Source organism: Gouania willdenowi, chromosome 17 (genome assembly GCF_900634775.1).
Source record: "Gouania willdenowi chromosome 17, fGouWil2.1, whole genome shotgun sequence".
NCBI lineage: Eukaryota > Metazoa > Chordata > Actinopteri > Blenniiformes > Gobiesocidae > Gouania > Gouania willdenowi.
This window is the reverse complement of record NC_041060.1, coordinates 15,337,510-15,365,403: the sequence shown is the minus strand read 5'-3', so window position 1 is coordinate 15,365,403 and position 27,894 is coordinate 15,337,510. Positions and strand designations below refer to the sequence as shown.

The 27,894-nt window shown below is 36.5% G+C and overlaps 3 protein-coding genes across 7 annotated transcripts in view; 1 reads left to right on the top strand and 2 right to left on the bottom strand.

Moving 5' to 3' along the window:
• The window catches only part of zfyve9a (zinc finger, FYVE domain containing 9a), a 36,298-nt gene extending 23,793 nt beyond the window's left edge, over positions 1-12,505 (bottom strand). For 2 of the 4 annotated variants that reach the window (XM_028471954.1, XM_028471958.1), the window contains exons 1-2: positions 12,286-12,505; positions 238-358 (exon numbers count right to left, since the gene is read on the bottom strand). The gene's annotated coding sequence lies outside the window, so the exon portion shown is untranslated. The other 2 variants (XM_028471956.1, XM_028471957.1) reach the window with 2 other exon arrangements.
• A 2,818-nt stretch (positions 12,506-15,323) lies between these two features.
• On the bottom strand, positions 15,324-21,748 carry LOC114479847 (transcription factor BTF3 homolog 4). Of its 2 annotated transcripts, none has more exons than XM_028473753.1 (6): positions 21,637-21,748; positions 19,487-19,546; positions 17,749-17,862; positions 17,128-17,329; positions 15,818-15,880; positions 15,324-15,633 (listed from the first exon to the last, which is right to left on the bottom strand). In XM_028473753.1, the coding sequence occupies exons 2-6, from the start codon at positions 19,538-19,540 to the stop codon at positions 15,587-15,589; spliced, it is 480 nt and encodes a 159-aa protein (XP_028329554.1). In that variant the 5' UTR covers positions 19,541-19,546; positions 21,637-21,748; the 3' UTR covers positions 15,324-15,586. The 2 variants fall into 2 exon arrangements, with proteins under 2 accessions (XP_028329554.1, XP_028329553.1); XM_028473752.1 differs by lacking the exon at positions 21,637-21,748 and adding an exon at positions 19,985-20,080.
• On the top strand, positions 21,567-27,540 carry txndc12 (thioredoxin domain containing 12 (endoplasmic reticulum)). Its single transcript, XM_028473750.1, has 7 exons — positions 21,567-21,763; positions 23,313-23,373; positions 24,193-24,245; positions 24,390-24,463; positions 24,771-24,840; positions 26,402-26,485; positions 26,568-27,540. Exons 1-7 carry the CDS (start codon positions 21,664-21,666, stop codon positions 26,645-26,647), a joined length of 522 nt encoding a protein of 173 aa, XP_028329551.1. The 5' UTR covers positions 21,567-21,663; the 3' UTR covers positions 26,648-27,540.
• Positions 27,541-27,894: the final 354 nt, after the last annotated feature.

The window sequence follows — 27,894 nt, the reverse complement described above, 5'->3', positions numbered from 1 at the left end:
CTAGAATAAGGAAGAACAAAATAAAAACCTACCTTACTAAAAGCAATGTAGGAAAGTGTGTTATTACCAGACATTTTGGATTTAGTTTGAAAAGGTCCTAAACTACTGTTTTGTGTGTGCTTAACCTTGAATAACTGATTGGAATGAATATTTGGAGTTTTTGTTGCTGTGGTTTCTTGTAACTTTATCCAACAGTAAACTGACTGATGAACAATTGTACAAACAGTCAGTCCCCACCTGCACAGAGGTCCTTCTCAGCAGTCCCAGGCAGTATTGTTTTTTTTTTTGCTTCTTTTTAGCAGGTTTCCCTTCTAAAGTTCTCGCTTCATCCAGTCTGGCAAGCGCCAAGCGCCCACACCTACAACAAGGAAGGAAAATATCACACAGTCATTAACAGATTCAGGCATTGTGCATTAAATAACCGTTGGATGCAAGTGATGGAATTCTTTCGAGCCGCAGTACAAGAACCCAGTACCCAATATACATCAGACATTATAGGAAGTGAAAGTAGCTGATCAGTAATCCTTGATGTCAACGAGTGTTCTTGTCACCTTTAAGGACAAGACAGTATTAAAACATTAAGAAAGCAACATTTGACAATGATACAATGATTAATATAAAACCTCTGTCTTAGTTTGGGGTGAAGTTTATGTATTGATGTTGATCTGCAATTACCAACCCTCATTCTCAAAAAAAAAAAAAAAAAAAAAAAAAAAATATTATTCATTTATTTTTCAAATTGTGTTTTACATCTTTAGGACCTTATATTTTGCTTATTTAATTATTAGAGGAAAAATCCCTTGAGAACCCTCTGTTAATACCTTCACCCCTCGTGGTCAATTGTGATGAAACCCAACAATCGCCTTGACAGGTATAAAATCCCCTGGTTAATAAATAATAGCCTGCACCAAATGTCGGAAACACGGTGCAGTATTTAGCTCACAAAGGGGTTGTTCATATTTTCAAATGCAGTCAAGTGCAACCCATCCAAACTCGACAGGACACTCTGAGTCATCGCTGAAGAACAGCTGCAGCCTGAATCACCTCCCACTAAGCCTGCCCAGTGCGTCCTCGTGGAAATGAGACCTTGGAGCAGGGACGTGGCGTGATGTAGTGTGACGTATGTGAGCGTGCGCATGTGGCTGCAATTGAATAAGAGCCAGAATGAACTTCAGGGTCATGGCATAAAAAGGGATTACACCGGAGACTAAATGTCCATGGAGCGAAGGCCTCAGAGGAGCCAAAGGAGCCGACGTGACACAATTTCAGGTTCAGGATGCAAGACCGACGTTAGTGTCATCTCAGCACTAAGCAGGGAAGAGAAAGCAGTGGACTACACTGTAGTGTGTGCATGTGTGTTGCACTGATTGTGCATGTGAAAACACAAAAAGGATTCTTTCCAAATAGGCTTTAGGCACAGCTCAGATGGAGTAGGATGATTCAGTCTGCGTAAGCACAAGCAATGTCAGCAGTGTAAATAGACAATGAGACTTTAGGATACACACACACAAGCTGGCAATGGCTGCTGGTAGAAAATGCTGAAATAGGAAGCAGTGAAGACAATACTGAAAAATACAGCATGCACTTCGCTACAATCTTGCAAAGCCAGTTTTTTTTCATACATCTTCAAAATCTTATTGCTCTGCATTATTTGTGTTTGGGAAAATATTCAGAATATAAGGTACCTGTGACATTCCAGTAAAGATAAAGAAGGTACAAATATGAACAACTTTCTGTCTGATAGAAGAATTCGCAATGAACAAGTGGGGACAACTAAATTTGGACCACTTTAGACCCTTAATCCTAATTTTGTGCGTCCCCTAAAGTACATGCACAAAATAAATCCAAAACGCACATACAATTAGGGGTGTCCCGATCCAATATCAGCCTGAAAACGAATATCGAATTCAAATTTTCGAATTTCCAATTTAATTTTTTTCCAATTCATTTTTTATTTATTATATTCAATTGTAGAATACTGTAGATATTATGTTGAAGGTTAAGATTAATGTAACCAATTGGTTAATAATAAATGGGTCAGTTTTTCTCATACCTACTGTTGCTGACTACTGTTCTCTGTTTGAGTAACATCACTTGATCAAGCTTTTTCTAACATTCCAAACTACAAAATAAGTAAGGCCAAAAAAAATAATAGTTGTGCTTCCAATTACGTAGATGTTAGAAATAAGGTAGGAAAAAAAAATTTTTTTGCACATTTTTTTTACATTGACAATTGTGCAAATTTGGCCTTTAAAAGTACTGAATACATGTATATACAGTCAAAATATGGTACTAAACTGCAAAAACAATATTACACTCCAATGCTATTATGGATGACAAGTAGATCTATGCACAACACTAAAGACCTATTATGAAGATTATAGCAGACTTGAAAATAAGATACAGGGAAAAATGTATCTGGTATCGCATAGCAATTTGCAATACAATTTCATGTAACTGCTACACAAAAATTCACATGTTTAGCAATACTTTCATATATAAAAAAAACAGATGCGCAATGTTGAAAATTTCTGCAATTATTGCTATGCAAATTGTTTTCCTTAAATTTTTCCCAGAGATATCAATCAATGTTTTGTTGCCATCAATTTTAGCATTTTAAACAAATATTCCGTAAAGAAATCAACACATTTCTGTTTCACACGAGGCATTTATTGATTGAACGCCAACGCTTGCAATGTCATATCATGACATGTGGCATGGGCCATAGCAACGCTAGATCTGTCATGACATTATGTAAACACTGTGAATGTTCAGCTTCTTTCCATCACAGATTTTGTTCATAGCCGTAATGCTGGAAACACAAACAGGAAGTTGATGCGTCAAACTTCCTGCATTACCACGTGGTGGTGCTGCAAGGCTTGCTGAGTGGTGAAGTCACTTGAGGGTCGGTTTTTTTGGCCTAATTATTTTGTATTAAAGACAACAAAAAGTAATAAAAGTATGTATGATTCATGTTAATATCGGATCAATATCGGTATCGGCCGATATGCAAGACAGCAATATCCGTATCACATCTGAAATGAAAACGTTGTATAGGGACATCCCTACATACAATTACAGAAAAGTGCACAGTGACAACAAAAATTTTGAGAACAAAAACAAACCAAATGACTAGAAAAACAGACAAAATGGCAACAAAAAAAATACACAAAATGACAATAAAAATGCTCAAAATGACACAAAAAGGCAACAATAAAACACAAAATTAGTTCAATAACACTAAAATACAAAAGAAATTACTGCCAAAACACACTTAACAAGAAGAATACCTGTATACAAAAATGAAAAGAAAAAAAAATACAAAACTACAAAAAAAAACAATAATAAAAAACAATAGGATTTGTTTTTTCCTAGACTGCTGCTCAGATTGATCATTATTCAAAATGCTGACATGGATGTTGATAAATTGCACATCTCTATGATAGAGTCGCTTGCTATCCTTATTAATGTTGTGTTGACCTGTGAGATTTATCGAACACATGGAGAAATGTCAAGGACACCCACACTGAAAAAAAGGCTAAAAGCTGGAATCAGACACCAGCCTGACGTTGCTAACTATATTCCACTAAGAAATGCCTCTCAAAATGGAACTAAATAAATGCAAGTACACCATTCAGTGTAAGATGACTATGAGTTACAGTTCTAAATGCAACTACAAATGGTTTCACCTGTACCTCGACATCATCCTGTTTTTTCTGTTTACAGTGATTTACTGTTTAATGGTTCCAACGTTACATCTATAAAGCCTCACTTATGACATCAAACCAAGTGGAGCAGAACTTAGAACAGCTGTAGACATGCTAGCAGAAGCACAGAAGAAAAAAAAAACAGTAAGCTTGAATACAGCTCGGTTGCATATAAAACCTTAAGGCTTCTTTAGGTTTATTTAAAGAAACGTATGTGTCCAAACTCAATCCTTGAGGACAGCAATACTGCACATTTTAGATACCCATCTGCATTAAAGTAAGGAGACCTCTAACATGCAGGACTATGTTGGACATCCCTGAAATAATGCATTGATTAATTTATATTACTACACAAACATTGAATTCAATCAGAATATAAAACTGTCAAAAAAGCTAAACAAATTTAAAGCACTCCGCTTTGAAAACCCACTGAAATAACAAGCATTAAAAAAAAAAAAAAAAAAAAAAGCATTTGGCAGCATCTCCATATCTGTAATAACAGAAGAAGAGGAACTGCTTCCATGCAAGTATTCCCTCACGTGATCTCTGCACTGCTTACATCAGTGAAGAAGTTTCCCTTTCTCCCAACTGGGAGAAAAAAGGCTTTGTGTTGTAGGAGCCTGAGCAGCTCCAGTGGATAGTGAGGCTTGGCAACCATGCAAAGGTAGAACCACTTCATGAGGACAGGAGCCCATCCCTGATTAAGATTTAATTACTCTGCAGAGGCGCTGAATAATGCATCTTTAGTCCAAGTGCGTGAAGGAGTTGTATTTTTAGACATGTAAACTCAGAAAGATGCTTAAATAAGAGACATATCTGCGTGACGGAGAGGGGTCAGGGAGAGGGGCCTATGAAACTTGGGCAAAACCAAGATGCAAAAATTCATTCTCACATATTAAAGTGCTGCAACTTATTGTTCCAAAGACAAATCAAAGTCCTCCAAAGAAGTGATGACGAAAAAGGTACAAGCAAAGCAATAAAACTGATTTGCTTTGCAGGCTTTTATTTGAAAAGCCCTGCGCTAACTTAACTCAGCAAGTCCTAATAAGCATAGCTGTGACTAAAGCTTACAAACAGGGCAGGACATAACGGACCATGGACAAGGCCTACAATACATTGCTAAAGAATGTACTTCCTGTATAACTACAGTCATGGTGGTACAGGCTCCATGGTTGTCTAAACATGCTCGTAATAAGATGATGAAGTCTGCCTGACAGGGCTGGATCCTGATCTAGAAGCCAATACATTAAGACAAAGCCATAAACACAGAGGAAGCCTTCGCATACCAGAATGTTCTAACAAACAGGTCTTCACTGAAGGTGGATATCCTTTATGATAGTTTGTCCACTACACTGACTTTCAACCTCTGAAATACAATTGAAAGCCTAGATACAGAAGAAAAGCTGCTCGTAAATACAAAGATTATATTAAATCAAGATTAAATTCAGAATTGTTTGACCAGAATAAACAATAAAAAAGGTAAATATTCCTAAAGAAACTCAAAACAACAAAAAATGCTTGACGTCACTCTGTTTTAGAACCTCTGGGCAACTTTAGGAGCATGACGATAACAAATCCCACAGTCCTAACAAAAATAATTTCTTAGAACGCCTGCCATTCAAATATATTGGTTTATGTTTTTGTGAATCTTTGTGTTAGTGATGCAAAATATTGTCGTTATGTGTCGCTATTGGCTTTAAAATTAAATTTTACTTGATTTATATAGCGCTTTATAACCACCAAGGTAGTAGGGGTGTAGATCATCTGTTTCATTCCGATACAATACACGATAGATTATCAGAACAACGATTAAATATTTGCCGATGTCACAAAGCTTGCCACGATATGATTTCGATTTGATTTGATTTAGAGGCCCGAGATTGATATCAGACAATAATCTGGTTTTTTTCACATTAAAGAATTTTATTGCCTAACTGTTCAAGGCATTTACATGAAAAACATTATTTGAAAAACATTTTTTCTCACCAACTAACGTTTGGTGCTTTAACAAAAAAAATAAAAGAAATAAAAGCGGAAGGCCAAATGGTGATGGATATAGATGTTTCTTCTTTAGATCGATTTGACTAAATCATTGATCAAACAATCGATCCAGATCGATTAATCCTTTACACTCTTACAAGGTAGTCCCAAAGCGTTTCACGTTAGCTCATTCACACTCACATGCAAGGCACTAATCAACCATTGGGAGCAACTTAGGGTTAAGTGCCTTGCCCAAGGACACTTTGATACATAGACGTGTAGAGACACCCAACCTCTGGATCAGAAAACGACCCCTCTACCAACTTAGCCACGGTCGCCCTTAAGTGTCGGACATCGGTCATTCCGCCGATATAATCAACCTATTAGCATAATTACCAGGCTTCGCTTCCGTGATAAACCCAGCATAGACATCATGAACATAAACGCCTCATTGCTGTGGGGATGACTAAGAGCCACCATGTGTGAAAGCAGACCGTAGCAGTACAAGGTACTCAACAATCTCAAATTCTCACTGAATTTACAATGAATGCTTAGATCTTGTAAAAAAAAATAGCTGTTTATTTTATTTTGTATTTATTCACATTTTTTTCTTTTTTTCTTCTTTTTATACATGCCAAAAAAGGAGACGAGAGAAGCAGTTTGCTTATCTAAGTCCCATCCCCTGTTTTGAACACAGAAAATTTACATCAAAGCTTGTCTCTCTGGTCAAACATTCTTCGGTTGTTCTGAACACAATTTCATTTTTTTGTCCTTTTTTGTGTAGGATTTATTCTCAAAAGAAAAGTTAATCTTCTTTTGGGAATGTCTTTTTTGGACACGCTGGTTCGTGTTGTGGTGATCTTCTGTTCGTGAAGATTGAGTCGATTGTGTTCAATGGCCAGTTGATAAGTTCCATCTCGTTGCCGAATACAAATAAATTATTTTCTAATGCATCTCATATTTTCCGTGGTGTCAGTTATGGCCATTACTGTTGAACGTCCTTTTCTGAACACATATTGGCCTTCATGTAATATATTATTCTCTTCTATGAATTTGTCCAGCCTTTTCATGAACAGTTTTTCTAGAATTTTTGATATAGCGGTAATATTGAAATAGGTCGATAATTGGTGAAATCTCGTTTGTCTCCACTGTTTCTATTACTCGTACAAAATTTAAGTAGGTAGTAACTGTTTTAGGTAGGCTTCATTGTTCAGTTTAACAACAATTGTCATGAATAATAAATATGGCATATTAACTTTTACAGAAGGCAAGTTGAAATATTTTTCTCATTTTGCACAATAATTTCTGTTACATCATTTCAAGCTTTGTCTTATGTTTGCGTTTGCCAGCAGGCCAGCATGATGGGCGGTGGTGGTAGCGTAACGGTTAAGGAAGGGAGCTTTGGCCAAATGAGTTGTAAAGTATTTGCTAAATGAAATTGTAATCTCATAGTTGTGATGCAAGCAGTTTCCTTAACCGTTGCTCCACCACCACCCCAGCATATCAGATATATTGGCCAAAAATCTAACATTGCGCATTGCTGATTTAAATTCACAAACACACATAAGATAATACCACACAATAAAAATACAGGATTCATGATCCTTTATGAACATTTTCCATCAATTTCACTCAGCAAAAGCTTCAAAAACTGTTAAAATGTGACAATTATTAAAAGCTGTAGTTCAGTGCAAGCATATTAAGTACATCTGCAACCCTTGGTGAATTGTAAAGGTCCAGTATTATGCTATTTTTCACCCATCTCCATTTGTTCTAAGAACCCCAACAACATAGTATTTGAGGTTTATTTTCACAAAGTCAACTTTTTTTCTAGAGTTTTAGCCCACTGAAAAGTGACTTTCTGAGCAATTCTAAAAATGGGCTGATTTGCGGCCTGATTTGCATATTCATGAGTAGGTGTGTCTGTAGACACCATCTACACACTCTTGTTATTGTTTTTAGCAAAAAAAAAACTGCACATTACTGTAAAACACATGGCTATTTAAGTGGCTATTGTGATTGTGAGTCAGAAAAACACTGTTGCATGAAGTCTGTGTGCCGCGCACCAGCAGTATATGTCTGCAGAGCTAGGGCCCAATAAAATCCGCGTTAACGGAATTGACCAATGAAAACTGTTAAACGCGGAAATGGACAAAATCGGCATTAAACGCCGTCACCATATGGCAAAGAACTTTTTTTTTTTTTTTTAATGGGGAAATGTTTCCGGGAACCGCTTGTTAGGTGCACCGCCCTCCCTCCTCCTGTCTTGGTCCATTAAACTCATCTTAAACCACCACAAACACCCTCTAAAACAACGCAAATCATCACTGACTCCTAAATACAGAGTCACCAGTGCCCACTTAACTTTGCTGTGCCCCGTACATTTTTCGTGTAGCGCAACGATGCTCCGTGAGAACGTGATCAGCTTTAATCATCTTCACCTGCTCAGTGTTGGAACTGTTGTGCCTGGCTAACTAAGAATAACTCAGTTGTCCTTTAGTTCTTTTTATTCCAGCCTTTTGTCCGTGCCTCGTAGGTAAACATTCACAGTCAGAAAGCTACCTCAAGTACAACCGTTTCAGTGGGAACTTCCGGTTTACAAAATAAAAGTCTATGGTTGGAGCAACATTATTAGAATGTTACATTCTAACGACATCTCATCCGAGCTACAGAAGATAGGATCATTTAAATTAGGTTAATTTAAACTAAATTAATCAAAACTTAGTCAATAAACCTCCTCACATCAATGCAGTTCTCATACATCTTTATATTACATAAATAATTAAAAAGGAGCAGCCAGAATAATCCATGTCACTACAACTTTAATCTATCTTTTTATTGCATCTTACTTTCTTTTTGACATAAATTTTTGTTCAATTCTGAGGTTTTTTTTTTTTATTAGTATTTATTTTGTTTCCTAACAGGAGTTAAAAAGTAATCTTTTCCTTAAAAAATGATAAATATTTCTAAAAAACAGAATTAAAGTGGAAAAAAAAAAACGGAATTTGGAAAAAGATAAAACAGATTTTATAGGGCACTACAGAGCCAGAGCAGCAGAAGAAGCAGAGGAGTTCAAACACTTCAAACGCTTATCAAAGTTGCTAAGTCGCTTTCTTGTCAGCATCTCCTCTAGTGATTACAGGAATAGTCCATTCAAGGTGAAAGTCCACTATTTTGAACAACCGCTGCGTCGCATTGTGTCACAAAGACAGCAGATCTCAAAAGCGAAACGAGAAAGAGTTCCCGATGAGTGACGTCACGGGACCGGGAAAATCCAACTCGACCGTCAGGAGCTGACTTTTTACAAAATGTGGAACAACAAGGGAGGGAGGAAACAGAAATATTTCAACTTTGGCCCTCTGAATGAGGGCAAAACAATTATAAAGTGATTTTTTTTTTTTATAATACCTCCCCTTTAAACCTGAAGGCTGGATTTGGAAAAAGTACTCATCACCGTGAAAGAAAAAGCTTGGTTTTCTGAGTAGGTTCTGACAAAAGGACGTCCCTGCCCTGCCTGTTTCTTTCCTGACGCAACACACTTCCCAGGAGCGTTAGCTCACATCCTGATAAACAACACTTAAAGATTGGAGTCCAGCACCAATGTGCTTCAGAAACTGTCCACTGAGAGTCAACACAGGAAACCTCAAATAATCACTTCCGCACTTTAAGAATGGACTGACATCACTTTCTAGCAACACATAATGATTGCATACAGATTGACGACATCAATAAGCCATGTGTAGAAGTGTGGACTTTTTTTTTTTTTAAATCTTTTTTCATAGCTAAGGAAATTAACAAATCAAACCAAAAAAAAAAAACAGGTCTCAGGTTTTTATTTTTCTCCTGTAAAAAGGTGTCGCTTCGTAAGAAATTAGATAATTTCTTTGACTGGAGATGTTGAAAATAAAAACCCACTGGGATTAGAACAAGTAGCAGTATCCCACCTCCTGTTAAAAGAAGCAAAGGCTTCACAGCGGGTGTCAAAAACTATCAGGGCCTCTTTTCATTCCAATGTTTTGATCCACATAAAAAAACACAGACAAATACACAACACAGGCCATCAGGCTGCCATCAGAGAGAGTGCTGTGTAATACTTTCAGAAAGCTAACACTAGTAACCTACATCAGAGGCGTCTCTGCAACACATGACAACCTGTCTTTGTTTGAGTGCCTGCTGGATCCCTCTACTACAATCACAGAGGCTTTACCACCACCTGAGGATGGAGACAAAAAGCATCTACTCTCAAAAGTCTAAATTATCCTCCACCAACATGCAACCCATTTTTATTTGATGTACCTTATAACAACTTTTTTCTATTTTTATTTCCTGTTAACTATATCTAGATCCATTTTTTTTTTTTTTTTTTTTAATTACAATACGTATTTTATTGGATCTGATTATTCGTGTCCATGTACCCTGTGAAGGACTGAAACTGAAACCTGCTTGTGTAAAGTTTGAGCTTCTATAAACACTTCTCTTGTTCATGATCATGGGACAGTGGAATCAATACCAATTAAATTAGGATGGATGGCAAGGCACACCCAGGACAGAGCACAGTCAGCCACAATTTAACGTATCACATGTTGTCAGACTGTGCGAGGAATCTAGGAGAACATGCAAACTCATCATCATTGCCATTGTGCCGCGGAACACTTGCAGTATGTGTTGAATAAGCAGAAATGCACAAAAATAAATCTTCAAGATTTCTGTCACCGATTACGAGAAAAATTTAACAAAAATATATAAGATTTAGGCCTATAAGTGAAATACATAAGGAAAAGCAAGATGATAATTTTAGAGCTGGGCAATAAATCGAGATTCAAGATATATAAAGTTTTCGATTTTGGCAATATAAAAAAATGACAATTTCTTTACAGCTTATTTTGTTTTAAATTACTTATTTTATGAGTCGCTGCTTTCACTACTTCTCAGAACAACATGAAAAGCACAGTTTGATGGATTACTGAGTGCAACCTAACCCAGACCTTCCCCTAAACAAGGCACACTACAGAACTCACTCACACGTGCTGTCCCTTAGAGGAGAAAAGAACTAAAGTGGCACATATTGTGCAGCTGTTTGTAAATAAATGTGTCTGTGTGGCATTTTTTTCATCAAATTAAACCCAGAATTGTATTTCTGGTCAGACTTCATTTGAAATAAAATGATCAAGATTTATATCGTATATTAGGGGTGTCCCGATCCGATATCGGTCCGATATTAGTCTGAAAACAAATATTGGATTCAAATTTCTGGATTCTCCAATTTTTTTAGGTTTATTTTTAGTTTGTAAAAAGTAGCAGAAATGTATTTGTTATGTTATTAGCAGCACAATAATCACTCAAGGTTTTTGGGAATATAAAATAAATTATCATAAACTGGATACCAACAACCCTTCTACTGTGCTGCAGTTCATTAAAATTAGCTTGAACATCCAGGCAGCTTTTTCTTGCCAAAAACAGCCATGCTAGGTAAACATCCTGTACAGGTAGACTGGGTAAACACTGGCGAAAGGTCTTGTGTAATAATGATTCATAATCACAGAGGCGCAATCTGCTTCGATCTGTGCAGCCACAAACACAACAGTTGTTGGTTCCCAACTTGGATTGTTGTGTTAGCCGCGTTGCTAACTGGACTAAAGCACCCCCAAGCAAAAGGCCGCAGGTTTCCCCTGCTACCACATATCAAACTGGTTCCTTAGAGTTGCGTTTTTGGTCCAAACGATAAGAGGTAGATTTAAAATCCGCATTCTGCTGCAGAGACTTTAGTTTACTTGATCTATATCCACAGGGTCCGCGGGCAGTCGTGCGCCAAGTGCTGTTAGGAATCTATTGGTTTCCCGTGTCAATCGGTGACTGACTGCTGCTATTTGATTAAACTGCAAACTTAAAAACCGGGATAGCAAACGTGTAACATTGTTATTGTAACACACACCTTTGCTAAAATAGTACACACATGCAATACAGTGTGCTGTAATGTACAAAAATGCTTATTTAAAGCAGCATCTTACTAAAAAAAAAAAATAGATGCAAATATAAGCTAGCAACTAACTAACTCAACGTATCATGGGTATTTTGGTCGATTTTTCAGATAACTCACATTTTTAGTTTAGATGAGAAATAGTCAATACATGGGATTTATGGTGAAAGCTGTTTCATTCGTGTTAATAATTGCGACGGTAAGCAGCTAGCAGTGTAACCAATGAAACCGTAACACCCACGGTGACTTGCTGCTGCTGCCGCTGTAGCGGACGGTCACGGCGTCTCCTGGTCGCTGGGCTTTTATTGCTTATGGCCACTTATCACGACTGCGATAAATGTCAAAAGCAGAACGGTTCAATGTAGCTCATTCACAGCCACCAACTCGGAATTTAAGCGCTTTAAACGTCCAGCTCAGTTCCACCGGTGATGCGGGAGACCGTTGTGTAATAGACGTGGAAGATAATGTTACGGTATAACGACACCTCCCCGTCAACGTCGGAGGAGCCTTCACAGACCGGGAGGGTGACTACAGCAGAGCCCCGCACTCACTACACTGACACCGGACTTCTTTACAATGGCGGTTTGGGGGTGAGACGGGACAAAAACAACAGTCACTCACCGGAGGAACCCTCATGATTTTAGCGCTCATTCCGTCCCGTGGAGCCCCTCCGCCTGCATCTGGCTCTGCCACCGTAAGCTCCTTTAATGGCTATTTTGGAATATCCACACAAACCCTGCGTTTACTCATTACCGCACACAGTGGAAAGTGCTGCTGTAGTCTGCAATAGTTGTGCCACCGTGCAGTGATGCCAACTCCTCAGTAAGGAAAGTAGCTATTGGCTGCCCAAAAGTCGCTCGAAGTCGCTAAATGACGTCATAATGTAATTTGCATACTTGATTGGTTTGACGCTATAGGAGTGAGTGAGTTTGAAAAATAAATAAATAAAAATAAAATATGATTAACTACAAATTAATTGTCTTCTGTTGATTATCGCTTTTTTTGTTTTTTGTTTTGCTTTAAATTTGATTCAGTTTTGTTCTGTATTCTCAATTATAGAACACCGATTGTAATGTAATGGACATGCTAAAATAAACAGCAACTTTTTGCAACATTCAGCAAAAAAAAAAAACAAACAAAAAAAAACACGTGAATATTTTTATACGTCACTTTCAACCCGATTTACAACAATATTTGTGAAATATGTGATTTTTTTTGTCGTAAAAATGTTTCAATGTTAAATCTAAATTTTGAATCTAAATCTAAATAATGAATTTAAATCTAAATCTTAAATGTTCAATCTAAATCTAAATTAGATAAATATTGATTGATTGATTGATTGATTGATTGATTGATTGATTGATTGATTGATTGAAAAATGTTACATCTAAATGTTAAATCTAAATGTCACAGGTGAAACTAAATATTTAGCTAATATGAAAATTCACCGTAAATACCAAAATAGGTCATCAATGCGAACAATTTAACATTGACATTATATTTTACATGAAAAAAAAATCACAATTATTGCTGTAAATCTGGTCAAAAATAGCTTCCAAAAAATTCACATAAGTTTGTTAAATGTATGTTGTTGCTAAATGTAAAAAAAAAAAGTTGCTGTTTATTTTACAACAGGTGTCCCATATTAAATGATAAGCATCAAATTTGATTCAACGACTGGTGGGTTGTAGCGTTCACGAACAAACCAAATCAACTCTCCTAATATCCCTAAAATAATTTTACCCTTAATATTTTACCCTTGGGGTCAATCTGACCCCAGGCATATTTGCCTCTAGAAAATTATTTTCAGAAAACTGTTGACCAAGTTTTTGTGTCAGGCATTTATTTATTTTTTTAATACAATAAATAACCCCTTGATAATGAAACCTTGAACTGTTCTGTAGCGCTACCATCAGTCCAAACTTTTAAATTAGAATGAATTTATCTTGAATAATGTTACTGACAACATTACACACACATGGGTCACACACAGACACATTTTAACACAGCTAAAACAGCTTGGGGTCAAATTGACCCCAGAGGAGGCCAATGCCTGCAATATGTCTTCAGAAAATTGAAAAAATATCATGAAAATGTTATGCTTAATTGTTCCCATTCAATTAGGAACAGTCATGAAAAATGAAGCCAACTATTATTTTTTTGAATGATAAACATTGAATGGGGTCAAATTGACCCTAATGCTAAGATAGCTCATTAACATGAACGATAGGAACCTTTTTATTAATTTAATTTATATCGCTGTTTCACACTGACGTGCAAATATCACATGGGGTTTTTTTTTTTGTGTGTGTATTTTTAGGTGATGCATGTATAACACAAATCAAGGTAGCTTTATTTACGCACATTTTATACTAGAGGTAAATGCAAAATACCAGTGATCTCACCGTCAAAGCAGAGGGATATGGTGCCACCTTGTGGAATGTTTATAATGAAGGCAGATCATTCATTAACATTTAGTCCATAAATTAAGTTATAGTCAATATTTCAGAACATTAGTGACAGATACATTTTTCAGTTTTGTATCTGACACAGATTTTGCATGCAATTTTTTTGTGTGTGTTAGATTACAAAAGAAATAAGCGAGCAACAAAACAGCACCTTCTGAGGCAGGATAGAAGCTTCACTCAGAGATACACCCATTTTTTTTTGGTTGTCCTCTATATATATCAAAACTTTTACAAATGAGATTGTGCCTTTCAGGACATTATTATGCTTTGTTAATTGCTAACCTGTTGTCATGATTATAGAGGTATTAGTTATTGAATAGTGAGTCCATATCAGTAGAAGCTCAATATATCAGGTAGGTGTCATTGGTTCTTCAGCACATCCCATTTCAGATTCATCTCCAAGTCAGACCAGAAGCTTGAAGCCATGTTAGTATAATGGTCCCACAGTTATAGACATGTAACAGGAGGGTTGCTGGTTTGAATCCAGTGGCTGACAGCAGCAGTTTTTGGAGGAGTTGCAGTTACTCACATAAAGTCTGGATTGAAAATATCAGCAGCTACTTCTTCCGTTTAAATTTAACAAACAAAAACCTTAGAAAAGACGCTTAAATTGATATTTAACTTCCAAGACGTGTAAAGATGATGTATTGTGATAGTTTTATTAGATGTTGATTGAATTGGGTTTAGGTTTTGGGTACTGCCACAAAAACAAAAAAAATCCTCAGTTTAAACACAGATGTCGATATTTGTGTTAGTTTACTCTTTCCTCAGAGTTTATCTTGTGTTTCCTCCAAAACAGTAAATTCTGGGTACCCTAAGTTTAAAGGTTATTCTTATAATTAATCTGTATGGTTTTGTGATGTATCCAGCCTTAGAATAAACATATAAAATATTTCATGTTTGTAACCCATTTTAATGTTTAATTTGAAAAAGTAATATTTAATAGACATCAAGTGTCATGGTGATTTAATCTCTCCTTTACAAAGCTGGAAACTTTACCCAGGTTTTTAGTTAGGTATTATTATGTTGGAAGAAAATTAGCTGAATTGCTATGACTTAAAGAAAAAAGTAGAGATTAATCAATAGCCAAAAACACTTTATTAAACTTATAATTGCCACTATAACAAGTGATATATTTCCTTTACCTTATGTGTAGTTTCATATACAGTCTCTTAAATTCTAGCCATGTTATTCATATGAGAAGCTTATTTTCTTTATTTGGAGTCATTTGGATGTTGAGTGGCACAGATCACAGCACTGCAGCCTTATGCAAGCACACGTTTTCCTTTTCTTGTGATGTTACAGAGGGTCTCATTCTGGAGATGATGCACTGCACCTTAGTGGATGTTTCCCAGTGAAAGGAAAATGTCCTTTGTGAGTCCGCAAAGTGATTTAAAAAAAAAAAAAAGGAGAATAAAAACTGGGTGACAGAGAGGGAAACTTTTAAGATTTTATCAGTTTGCTTCATTCTTTGAGGCTTCGTCAAAGTTCTCCACGAGGTCTGCACAAAAATAACAGAAGAAATGGGATTTTAGTGGATTTTTCTAACAGAAGTCATAGAAAATAAATGAACCGTACAAGTTATGCCCTTTTAAACAAACCACTGCAATACAATTACTGTCTACAACAACAATGTTTTAAAAGAGATAATACCCCTACATTAAAACCTAACAAGGCATCTGTACCTGGTACGTCATCGTCGTCATCTTCCTCTGCATTTTCCTCCTTAACTGCTTTCAGGTCCATTGCTGTTGAAACAAATTCACAAGTCCAAAGTTAGCCTTCTAAATTTAGACGTTATCTTACTAATGTTATGGCATTTAAAAAGTAACTAAACCACAATGATGTAGTGTTTATTGATCTGGTCTAACTCTGTTCACTGTTGGCTCCGCCCCTTCTCTGCCCATTCTGACTAAACCGGTGTGAATCACCCCTAGAAGGAATTTAGACTGTCAGGAGTCTCTCCTAGACTAAAGTTTTGCACTCCCACTAAGGTGTGCACATGCTTTGTTACTGTATTTGCTTCAATGCAGTTACTCTTCCTTACACAAGCAAAACCACTGAAACGGACCACTTTAATTCGAGTTAATACTTAAGATCGCATGTTCACTTCCTGTGGTTCATTAAGTGTTGGTCTCCCCTCAGCCCTTGCTCTGCTGCCATTCAGCTACAATCACTTTATAATCCCCTTAATAGCCCACGTCACGAGTGATGTGACTGCAGACAAAAACAGGAAACGACACTGGCTAAAGCATAGATATACATAAACACTAGATGACGCAAAGCTGGATTCGCCAGCGTAGCTCAAGGATGGCCATCTTACCTCAGAGACCTGATGTTCTGACGCACTCTACGGTAACTGTTAGAAGGTAAGTGATCAGCTTAAACAAAAATACCTTTAACTCGCTTAAATAGTGACAGATTTACAAAGGGTTTACCTTAATACAAATCTTATACATAGGTTTGACATAGGATGCTTGTACATGTTGAAATTGCTGCTTGCCATTTGAAGATTGAGCATGTTAGGGGTATTTAAATAGTACATGCACCACTGACATCGATCTATATAGTGGGGCCAGCTGTCTGAGGTTAGATGGCTGCCATGCTGCTATGTCACTTCTCATTGTCTAACAGCACGGGTAGTCATCTAGTGTTTATATATATCTATGGTGGTTTGCCTCCAGGCTAAGCCCCGCCCAAAAAAATACATCACAATGTTTACAAACAATCAAAGGGTCTATACAGGTTACCTTTACATTTAGTCTGTTTGCTTTTTCTGATTCAAAATAAATAAAACATTGCTGAACAAACCTGCTTCCAAAAATCTGTTTAAGTCCACAAAAACTCCTGAGGCGACATTTGCTACCTGCTATGTAAACTCAAGCGACACTAAAGCGTGTCATCTCCAAGCGTATTTTACTTAACCCGACCAAGCAAATAAAAAAAAAATCTGCCATGACCTCTGAGAAATGTCAGTGTCCGTGTGTGTGCTCACATTGCCGTGGCAACTGCTCTGCCAGCTTGCGCAGACTACTGAGGCTATCGGCTCCCAGCTGGCTGAGGATGCCTGGCAGCATCTCTGTCAGCTGTTTAGTCTCAGCGTGGCCCGTGATGGCAAAGGTGTTAGCAGACAGAGAGGCCTGGACTTTAGGGTTGTTGAAGTGGATCACCGTCCCGTCGTCTTTAATCATGTTCACCTTTTGAGAGGAGCAAAAACATTCAACAGTTCATCAGAAAAGGAGCTGCATAAGCGACATCAAAACATGTGTTTTTTTTTTTTTTTTTTTTTTAAATGCACAAGTCGTTTACGTTGGCCACACATCTGCAGTTTCAGAAAAGAGCAGAAGTGGTCCAAGATAAGAGTTTAAAAACACTGAAAAATTACCTAAAAAGTCACAAATGGGATCCAAGACAAACACTTTGTAGTCAGCCTTTTTGTTAAAAACTCTCTAAAAATAAACCAGAGACTGATGTGATATGAAAGGGGAGCTCTTTATTTGGGGAGCTCCCTGCAGTTCATCTTTTCCTTTTCCCTTCCTACGTTGTGATAAAAGATTTACGATTTTCACCGTATAGTGTCACGGTAGAGATTCAGGCCACCTCCAGCTTAGCTCACCTCCTCAATTCCAGCGATGTTGTTAACTGCCAGCTTCTTCAGTGAGCCCTGGAGTTTTTTGTCATCGGCTGTTGCCGTCTTGTGAACAACCTTCTTCTTCCTGCGAGCAGTTCCCTGACAAAGAAAAAACAAGAATGAAATCAGGAAAAAAAAAACACTTTAAAGTTACCCATGGATTGGTTTGTGTAACATGTTGAGATTGAAGATATATCGAATTTTCCAATTTGGAGATATAAAAAAATTACAATATTGCCTATATTGATATATTTTTTATTTTATATCGAATTATAACACTCATTTTAGGAGGTGTTGCTTTAGTTACTATGTTGTTCTTGTGTGTATTATTTGGTAATTCTGGATGTCTGAGTCGTTTTGTGTATTTTTTGGTATCATGTATGTTCTTAGACTTTTGGTGTCCCATTGTGTATTTTTTCTTTTTCGTGACTTTTGTTGTCCTTTTCTTAATTTTTATCTGTTATGTAATTCTGTTGTCCCATTGTGCATTTTTTCTCCTTTTGTGTATTTTGTTGTCCAATTTAATATGTGTGTTGTTTTTTTTGTGTATTTCTCTGTTAATTTGTTTTTTGTAGTAACTTTGTGTATTTACTGCTGTCATTTTGTAAATTTTCTTTTCGGGGCCGCTAGTGCGTGTTTTTATAACCTGTTATTTTAGCCAGTGTGGTGTGGCATTTTGCATTTGCAAATTTAACCCTGAATTGTCTTTCTGGTAAGACTTGAAATTAATTAAAATGATCAAGATTTATATCGTAGATCGCCATTTTGAGAAACAATAGAGATATGAATTTTGGTCTATATCGCCCAGCCGTACCCATGGATCTTTTTTTTATAAGTTATTGTTGAGGTGCAAAGATGTTAAAAATCCATGAGCATTCAGAACACTTTTTAAAAAAAAAAAAAAAAAAAAAAAACCCGCACTACTTTGACTAAACTGAAACGCTCATGTCATTAAGTAAAGAAAGTGTCTAGAGATACATTAAACATAGCCATAACCACCGGGACTATGGGTACGTTTCCGGACCTTTTCTACATAAGCGTAATGTGCCTGTGATTTCACTCAAGGGTTCTTCCTTCCGTCAACGTGGGTTCAAATCCCACTTTTGTACATATTTAACACAGCAAATTCCAGCTTTAAAAAAATACGTTTCTGACAAAAATAAACCTTTTACGGTATTTCCAGGGGTAGGGCTAAAATAAAAGGTTAGCGGGGTAGCTAAAAATAAATATGAGCTAAAATACAACTGACGGAACTTTAAGTCACGTGACCTAAACTGGCCAGTGAGCTTTAACTGTTTATGAGTCTCTCCAACCAACCGTTAATAAACAAGCGTCTTAAGCCTACACAATGATAAGCAAAGAGCACGATGGTGTTTGATGACAATATGAACTGAGGATAGAATAAGATTTGGATATATACTTAAAAATTGAGCCTTGAAGTAAAGATTAAATAACACACTTGCGCACTTAAAAATAAAATAACGCCACCTAGTGAGTGAATAGAGATGTCACAAAAACCCTGAACAAAAGGGATAAAAGAGGAGCAAAATATTCGTTAAGCCTGCAATAAAAAAGACTGCTGAGGGAAGCAGGGCCGGTTAATGTCATCACGCTCCTTAAAAAGCAACAGCTGAGGCCGGCTAAAGTGTAGATCTGTGGTAGTGGGGATCGGCCAAAGTGGGATCAGTAAAGTATTAAATATTTTAGATGAGCATTTATTTACCTTTCCTCCTATCCGGACCTGGGCTTGAAGTTTGGCGAGTTTCTCTTGATTCATGGTGACCTGAAAATAAAAATAAACAATTTATATCGTTCTTCTTCCGTGGTAAGTTAGATCAATAGGCGAGGACAACATGTGGAGGGTGAGTGATCGCACTAAAGCATGACACATTAGCAACATGCTAACCCGCAAACACACGCCATTGGCTCCCAACTGTAATCAGCAGATGTTGACAACTGTGTCTAACACACACTGAACACAACTACAAACACGTCCAAACAGCTGTGAGTTGGTGAAATCTGTGTTTTAACACGGGACGGTGCTCGATGAAAGCTAACATGAAGGCCAAGCGAGCTACAGCAAGGTGTGCCTGATAAGCGGCCTTTAAAACACTTCCTTAAAAGACCAACGGGCACAACTTAAAACAATGAGTCACAATTTAAAAATGTCATGGTATTGTAAAACTAACAACGAAAAGAGAAACGTATTTTTTTAACCTACGGTAAACGCTGTAAAAGCAGTATGGAGGACAGCTTTGACTGCTGAAAACCTCAAGCAGGATCCGCGTCAGTAAAGAGAGCAGATTTAGGCCCCATTTCCGTTTTAGCCTGTCAAAGTAAAACATTAAAACGATTTACATTCTAAATGTATGTTTTGTATCTTCACAATAAATGCATAAATTTGCTAACAATTCTTAAATAGAGCTAATATTAAGAACAAATATGGTATCACGTATTTACCAGTTATTGTTTTGATCACATTTGTATTTTAAACTTGTAGGTTTATAAGAATTTCCGGTTTAGTACTAACAAGGCGTATTCTGACTTGATCATCTCAAACAGCAAGAAGAGCACGCGGTTTTGTGGATGTGACGTCATGAAAACAGTTTTCACATTACAATAAAACAAAAACAAAAAAGAAACCTTAAAACTACTTACTGATTAACGGCTATTTAATATTGACTTAATATTGACAAAAACATTTTTAATGAGTTTAACAAAATAAATATGTGAAGATCTAAATAAAAATCTGCTACAAGTAGAACTAATTTTAATTCGCAATAGTAATGTTTATAATGATTATCAATGATATTTATCAGGAATACTAAAACCTTATAATATTGCAAAACAAAAACATGAGTACCAGGGAGGTAAAAAAGAATAAACTCTGAACAAACTGCACAAAATAGACTGATGATAATACTTGATGTTTTATTTGCATTCCAAGTAAATTTAAGGTTTATTTTAGTTTTAAGATGAAACAGCTAAAAGCACAAAAATTTTCTTTAGAAAATAAAATAGAATATAAAACAATAAAGATCTAATATATCATGTCAGGAGTTTTTGAAACAAAGATTTAACATTGACAGAAATAACTGTTCTGTGAGACAGGAACTCAAGAACATCTGTGTTTGTAGTTTTGTTTTTTAAACCTAAGTTCAGACTATTATATGTATGCACACACACACACACACAGATTTTGATTTTTGTTGTTGTATTGCTTGGTTTTTTGGCTACTCATTGTAAAGCTTGATAGATAAAAATGTTTTTCACAACCTGGTGCACAGAAATGCACAATTAGAATTAGTAGCATTTTATTACCTGACTATTGGGATGGGATGGGGGAAAAAAAATCCTTTAGATTATTATAGACATGTGTGCACACACATTGCATATTGTGTTATTTGTCTTTGTTGTTGTTTTTTTTTTTTTTTTTTTGCGACTCATTTTAAAGCTTGATAAATAAAAAGACTGGACGGATGACAACAGTTTAATAATAATTACCAAGCATTTTATATCACCATTACATGTTCTTGAAAAACAAAACATATTTCAAACGTTTTATTATAATAATAATAATAATAATAATAATAATAATAATAATAATAATTATTATTATTATTATTATTATTATTATTATTATTATTATTATTATTATTATTATTATTATTATTATTATTATTTTAAAGATAGTAAACTTAGTATTTTTGGTTGTATTTAGTTTAGATTGGGTAGAAACAAAATAAGAATATGATTTAGCTGTGGGGCTCTGGTCTTAATGTGAAGGGCCAAGGTTGCAGTTCCGGGTCGCTTCTAAAGGCCATTCACTGGTTCACTCCCTCCTCCTTTTCCTTCAGTCAGAGCCATTCTCACCTGTCCTGCCGACCAAAGAGAGCCACAATGCGGACCTCGGCCCTGACAGTCTCGGTGTTCTCGGTTCTGCAGCTTTTTCTGTCGCTGTCGTGTTTCCAGGAGGTCGCGGAGGCATCCAGCGGAAGAGGTGAGTTTACATTCCGGTGTAGTTCGGCTGGTTTATAGACCCAGGCAGATGGCTGCTGCCTTTGTGTCCACATCCTGGATGTTAAGTCTCTGTCCTGCTCACAGCGAATCTACTACTGAACTGTGTTTATCAACCACAACTGGTATTTCCTGTCTGTCTGTAAAGGCTCAACTAGTTTTACTGCAAACACTCCTTTACACGCTTCCTGATTTGTGTTGTAATTCCACTAAGTTCACTAAACACTTAAATCAGCTTTTATCTGTAGGAAAACCAGGGCTTTTCAGCATCTAATTTATAGTATTTAACGTTCAAATAAGAAACTACACCAAAAGATGGATTTTTACAACCTGGTGCACCGAAATGCATAATTAGAATTGATATCATTTAATAACTGAATATTAGGATGGCAGAAAAATCATTTTCAACCTTTAGATTAATATTTGAATTATAGACATATATGCACACACGTACATTGCATATTTTAATTTTAACAGTCACATTAACAAAATATACAGTCTGCACAATACACAGCACTGACAATCAAGAACCAAACAGAAAATAAAGCAAAAATCAAAATAAATCAGAGGTTACTCAAAAAAACTAATTTCCAATATTTTGGGAAATCTTTTTTTTTTTTTAGAGAGTGAGAGATTTTGAATGCATTCAAAAAAAAATGTGACAAACATGGCTCCATTTTTTAAAATCTACAATTATGAATGAAATTTTTTTTTAGGTTTTTATCCTTCATTTTTAAACAAAATTTTATGTGGCCAAACTCAAGTAATGGAAAACCAGAATTTTGAGCTGTTACTAGTGAAAAAAAAAACTAATAAACAACAAATGATTTTAAGACACATAGGTCAGCTACAATGGCCTCATGTAAAGGGTGAAATAAATCAAAGTTGGGATCCAAAATAAAAATGAAGAAAGTGTAATCTTTATACTATAAATTAAAACAGATATCAGATTTTTTTTTTTTTTTTTTTTTTTTACATTCAATTTGTGAATTTTTTTGGACCAAAGTGCGTGGGCCATTTGTGAATGTAAAATGTCATGGAATGACCCTCAAAAACAATTTACACATTGCAAATGTTATCCGTCACAAATGAATTTTCTTTTATTTGTATCATATTTATCCCTTACTCTCTATCTATCCTTTATTTATCCCTCATCCTTTATATTTATCATTATTATAATTATTGTTGCTGGCTCGTTTCTTTGTTTTTCGTTCCGCGCACCGACTACCAAGTCATAATCCTGGTTCTGTTTTAAAAACTGTACTTGGCAAATAAAACATTTGTGATTCTAAGACGTTACTAACGTTCCTCCTCCTCCTCCTTCCATGTGAACATAATAATGAAGTCAAGCAGATCCAGGAAACGGCTGCCTGATATCAGATTTCAGCTGCCCTCCTTTTTCTCTCCTCACATGTTGTGGTATTGATTGTCTCAGAGGGTGGCCCCACCCACGCCACCCCACCCCACCCTGCTGTGGAAGTTTAACACTAGCCTCACAAGTCTCTGTGCTCATTAACTCACTGTCCCGGCAGGATTTGGTGAAAACATCCACTGGAGGACTCTTGATGATGGCAAGAAAGAGGCTGAAGCGAGGTGAGCTCAAAAATAAAAAAAAAAAAAGGAGTGTGTACTCATGTAATATACAAATAGATACAGAGACAATTCAGCCACAAATTATTTTCAAATTTACATCCAATCTCATCCTTAAACCTGACTAGAGCCAGATTGATGTGTAGCCCCTCCCTCTAACTCCAGTTCTCCACATCGATCTGGGTCTGTGTCTGGAGAATCCTTTCGGAACCAGGGAGGGACATGAACAGAATGCTTGAAGCTGATTGGGCGAAGCGTCTGTCCACAGTGATTTGTTTTAGCCAATCACACGGTAACAAATGATGATGTCGTCATCGGCATGCGCCGCGGAGACGCTGGTGAAAACTTTCTTTTGGGATAATAATGCTGCGGTCATTATGTCGTTGAGTGACTTTTGCCGTTTTTTGCAACACGAGTATGTGAGTTAAGGGCACGTGAACCATCCTCCTCTGATTAAGAGCTATGCTAATAACGGTAGCTTAACTACTTCCTCTCCTCGCAACTGCGCATGCGCCACTTTTGCTTCAGCGCTTCTGCAATGGCGGGAACAACACAAGATGGATTCGGGTGTTTGTAAAAACCAGGATAATCCATCTTACAGTCAAGGTTACTCATCTTTGGCTTTTTAATTATTCCCTATTTTGGACTCGTGTCGAGTTGGTCTTCGTTCTTGTTGGCACACACGTTTTCTTTCTTGCTTTATTTTGAAGGGCTTAAATATTTTGACCATCACTGTTGAATATTTGTGTTTTCAGGTCAGAGTGAACTCTTTCTAACAGTCAGGCTGGTGTTTGATTCTTTGTCATCTGTTTGATTCCACAGTGCACTGCCCATCATGCTCATCATTCACAAGAGCTGGTGTGGAGCCTGCAAAGGTACGACATTCACTGCGTCACCAGCTCTGATCTGGACCGTCCATATTAGGAGTGGTTCTGTTCTGGTTTTAAAGGGTGTGCTAGACTTTGTGTGGTAACGTTTGAACTTTTACTGATTTTTCTTTCATGGATTGTCTCAATCAGCGCTGAAGCCAAAATTTGCTGAATCCAAGGAGATCGCTGAGCTGGCTCACAGCTTTGTAATGGTCAACGTCGAGGTGAGAAACTATGAACGACTGGTAATGGTTTGTAAATGTGTTCAGTCCTATGGTATTTAGTGTTTGTTGCTTGAAAATGATGGCGTTGATATGAAAACCAACTGAAATAGGTTTTGAATTTGAAGCCGTGCTAACATTTGCATTCAGAATGTAAGCGAATCCTGAACACACATTGGTTAGAAACAACGTGCCTTTTTCTGTAACGTTGGCCTGTAAATGCAGAGGAGGACGTTCCCATCATAGCAGTAGATTGGTTTCCATTGGTTTCCAGCTTTGTAAACGATCATCCACGTCTGTGTCCCAACAGGACGAAGAGGAGCCTAAGGATGAGGCCTTCAGCCCAGACGGCGGATACATTCCACGCATTCTTTTCCTCGGTATGGAGGGTGTGTGGGGGTTGGGGAGGTGGGTGATATCTATGGCACAGATGGGCAAGTTTAATCACTGAGGGGCCACAAAAATATGACTGTCCGAGGGCCAAGTTATGAACATTCATGTCAGCATTTAGAATAATGACCAATCTGAGCATTAATACAAGAAAAAAAAGGGTTTGTGGTCGTTTTCTCTAATTTATTTTTTATTTTTGTAATCATCTTGTGTGTTTTTGGAGTCATTTTGTATTTCTTTATTTAGTTGGGTTTGTGTTGACCTGTTGTGTGCAGTTTTGAGAGTCAATTTGTGTATTTCTGTTGTAATTTGTGTTTTAGGAGTCACCTTGTGTGTTTTGTTGTGGTTTTGTATAGTTTTTCTGTCATTCTGTGTACTGTTGTTTTCGTTTTGCATACTTGTCTCACATTTTTATGTTGTTTTGAAGTCAATTTGCATTGTAGGAGTCATTTAGATGAATTTTTGGCATAAATATTTAGTATTTTTCTGTCATTTTGTGTGTTTGTTTTTTTTAAAGTCATTTTGCACATTTATTTTTGGGGGCCCGCACAATATTAGACAGGGCCGCTTGTGGCCCCCATGTCAGTTCCATTGGAATTATTCGGGAAGAGCACTTCCAACCTGTCTTTAGAGTGCACTTGATTAATTATTGAATGTTTGTGAGTAGTCTCGCAGAGTGAGGTGATATCATGGCAAATACAAGAAACAAACTAGATCAAAAATAGAGTCAAATGAATCCAACTTGTCTGGTGGAAAAAATACAAAAAATCAAGGTATAATACCATAATACCAATGCATGAAACTTTGCCTGAGCAGATGAAAACAAACTTTCTTGGGGGAATTTCAACCTTTTTAAATGTTTTTTCAAGCAACTAAAGTTTATTGACCTAAGACTGTTTTCAACCTTGGAGTTGCCTTGAATTTAAATGAGATCTCCTGAAATGTCTAGTAATTGATCATTAAAAAAAAACAAAAACATATATATATATATATATATATATACATACTGTATATGTATTTTTTTTACTTTTATTTTTTTCTTTAAGAAATTAAGTGTGTGTGTGTGTGTGTATATATACTGTATATACAGTATATATATATATATTTTTTTTTTTTCAATTGTTCTTTTTAAAATTCTAAACAACTGAATTGTATACTTTTACTTTCTCAAATATAAATTTAGTTCAAGTAAAATGCACTAGAAAAAAATCTGAGCTGGTGCAATTTGTCTACTCTGTATTTGTAACACTGTATAACAAACATGATCAAAAACGAATTCTAGAAAATATAAAAAAAAATGCCTTTGGGGTCACCAGAAATTTCTGATATCAAAATGGGGTCATGATCCAAAAAAAGGTTGGGAACCACTGGTCTATGAGGATACACTATGGATTTATGTGAAAAATATATAAAATTAAAAAAAAAATCCCTGGCAGCTTTAAATTTGTATTTGAAAGAAACAAATGAGTTTCTGCCGACAGATTAAAATGTGACGTTGTCATGTTTAAGCAACAGAGCTACAGCTTTATAATGGTTGCTGTATCTCCACAGATCCCAGTGGTAAAGTTCATCCTGAAATCACCAACAAAAACGGAAACCCAAACTACAAGTACTTTTACAGCACTGCAGAGCAAGGTGATGATTCTAACTTCATTGAACATGTCGATGTCATATGTAGAAGTGTGAGTTTAACCACCTCTGGCTTTTCCCACTTCAGTCGTATCTGGGATGAAGGAAGCTCAGGGCAAGCTGACGGGCGACGCCTTTAAACAGCACCACGCCGAAGATGAACTGTGAGGATGAGGAGCATCGGGCTCTAAGGGCTACACTTCCCTTTCATCACTCATCCATTATTCATCTACATACGGTCCTCATCGGTGACTCATCGGCGATAGATTCATCGTATTACTTTCCGTTTTGTCAACGACGTCATAGTTTTTAATGTTACGGACATTTTGTAGGCTACTCTTGTTAACCTTTGTGCCATTTATTGTAACTGTAGAGGACATAACCAAGCCAAGATGCATTTAGTACAGACCTGTAATGTTCACACGTCAGCTATGCCAAGTTAGAAGAAGTGATTTCACGTTTTTTTACTCTACAGCTACAGCGTTGTGCTTCCAGAAGTCTTTTCCTCTTACCTGTGACTGTTTCGGCCCAACTTCGGATCTATGCTTTTGATTTTTCTGAGACGTGAAACTTAAAGCAACCCATCAGGGTTTGTTCTTCTTGGTCAGTTTTTACGTTGAGCAAAGTGCACTGAAAAATAACAAGTGTCAAATGATGTGACTGCAAGAAAACAGAAATACTGATATTTTTGAGAAAATGTATATTTATATGCCTGAACCTGACTGTAACTTATAGACATGTATTTACAATGAGGTCTTGGTTTATATAATCACACTGTACAGGCACACATTTACTAGGTTTTACGTTTTTGTATGATACTTAGACTGTTTGACTTTATATGTGCACTCTTACAGTGTACACCAGTGTTTCTCAACCTTGGGTTCAGGACCTGATGGGGTGTCGCCTGGAATTAAAATCGGGTCGCCTCAAATGTCTTGTGATTGGTTAAAACAAAAAAAAAAAAATTAGGTAAAAAAAAACAGATTTAAATTGTAATTAAAATTTTTAACTGTATTTAATATGTGTTAAACTAATGGCCCGGAGGCCAAAACCGGGCCTTTAGAGCATCCAAATCGGCCCACAGGAGAAAGTAAAAATGACAGAAAACATGAATTATTGTGTAAATTAAACTCAACAATATTTGCAGTGGCTCAGTTTTCCCGGTGCTTAAATAGCAGTCATTTTTAATGTTAAAGTTAAACTGTTGAAAAACTCAAAATTGTTACAAAACCTTAAATTTTCCTGAAATTGACACACTTCCCTTAATTAAATAAAAATTGGTCATGAACTCTAAAACATTTAAAGTAAATATCCTGTTGGGACTGATATGTCACTTATTGCTTGGATTTGATCAGTTTCCTACATATTTTATGTATACTTAGAAGTGTAAACTAGAGCACAATCATGTTTATTAC

Excerpts from the sequence above, each read along its gene's own strand:
- txndc12 (XM_028473750.1), top strand. The coding sequence starts at position 21,664 with ATGCGGACCTCGGCCCTGACAGTCTCGGTGTTCTCGGTTCTGCAGCTT. Across the intron at positions 21,764-23,312 it reads GGAGGCATCCAGCGGAAGAG|GATTTGGTGAAAACATCCAC; the intron begins GTGAGTTTACAT and ends CTGTCCCGGCAG. Across the intron at positions 23,374-24,192 it reads AAGAAAGAGGCTGAAGCGAG|TGCACTGCCCATCATGCTCA; the intron begins GTGAGCTCAAAA and ends TTGATTCCACAG.
- LOC114479847 (XM_028473753.1), bottom strand. The coding sequence starts at position 19,540 with ATGAATCAAGAGAAACTCGCCAAACTTCAAGCCCAGGTCCGGATAGGA. Across the intron at positions 17,863-19,486 it reads AGGTCCGGATAGGAGGAAAG|GGAACTGCTCGCAGGAAGAA; the intron begins GTAAATAAATGC and ends TTTCTTTGTCAG. Across the intron at positions 15,634-15,817 it reads TGACGACGATGACGTACCAG|ACCTCGTGGAGAACTTTGAC; the intron begins GTACAGATGCCT and ends ATTTTTGTGCAG.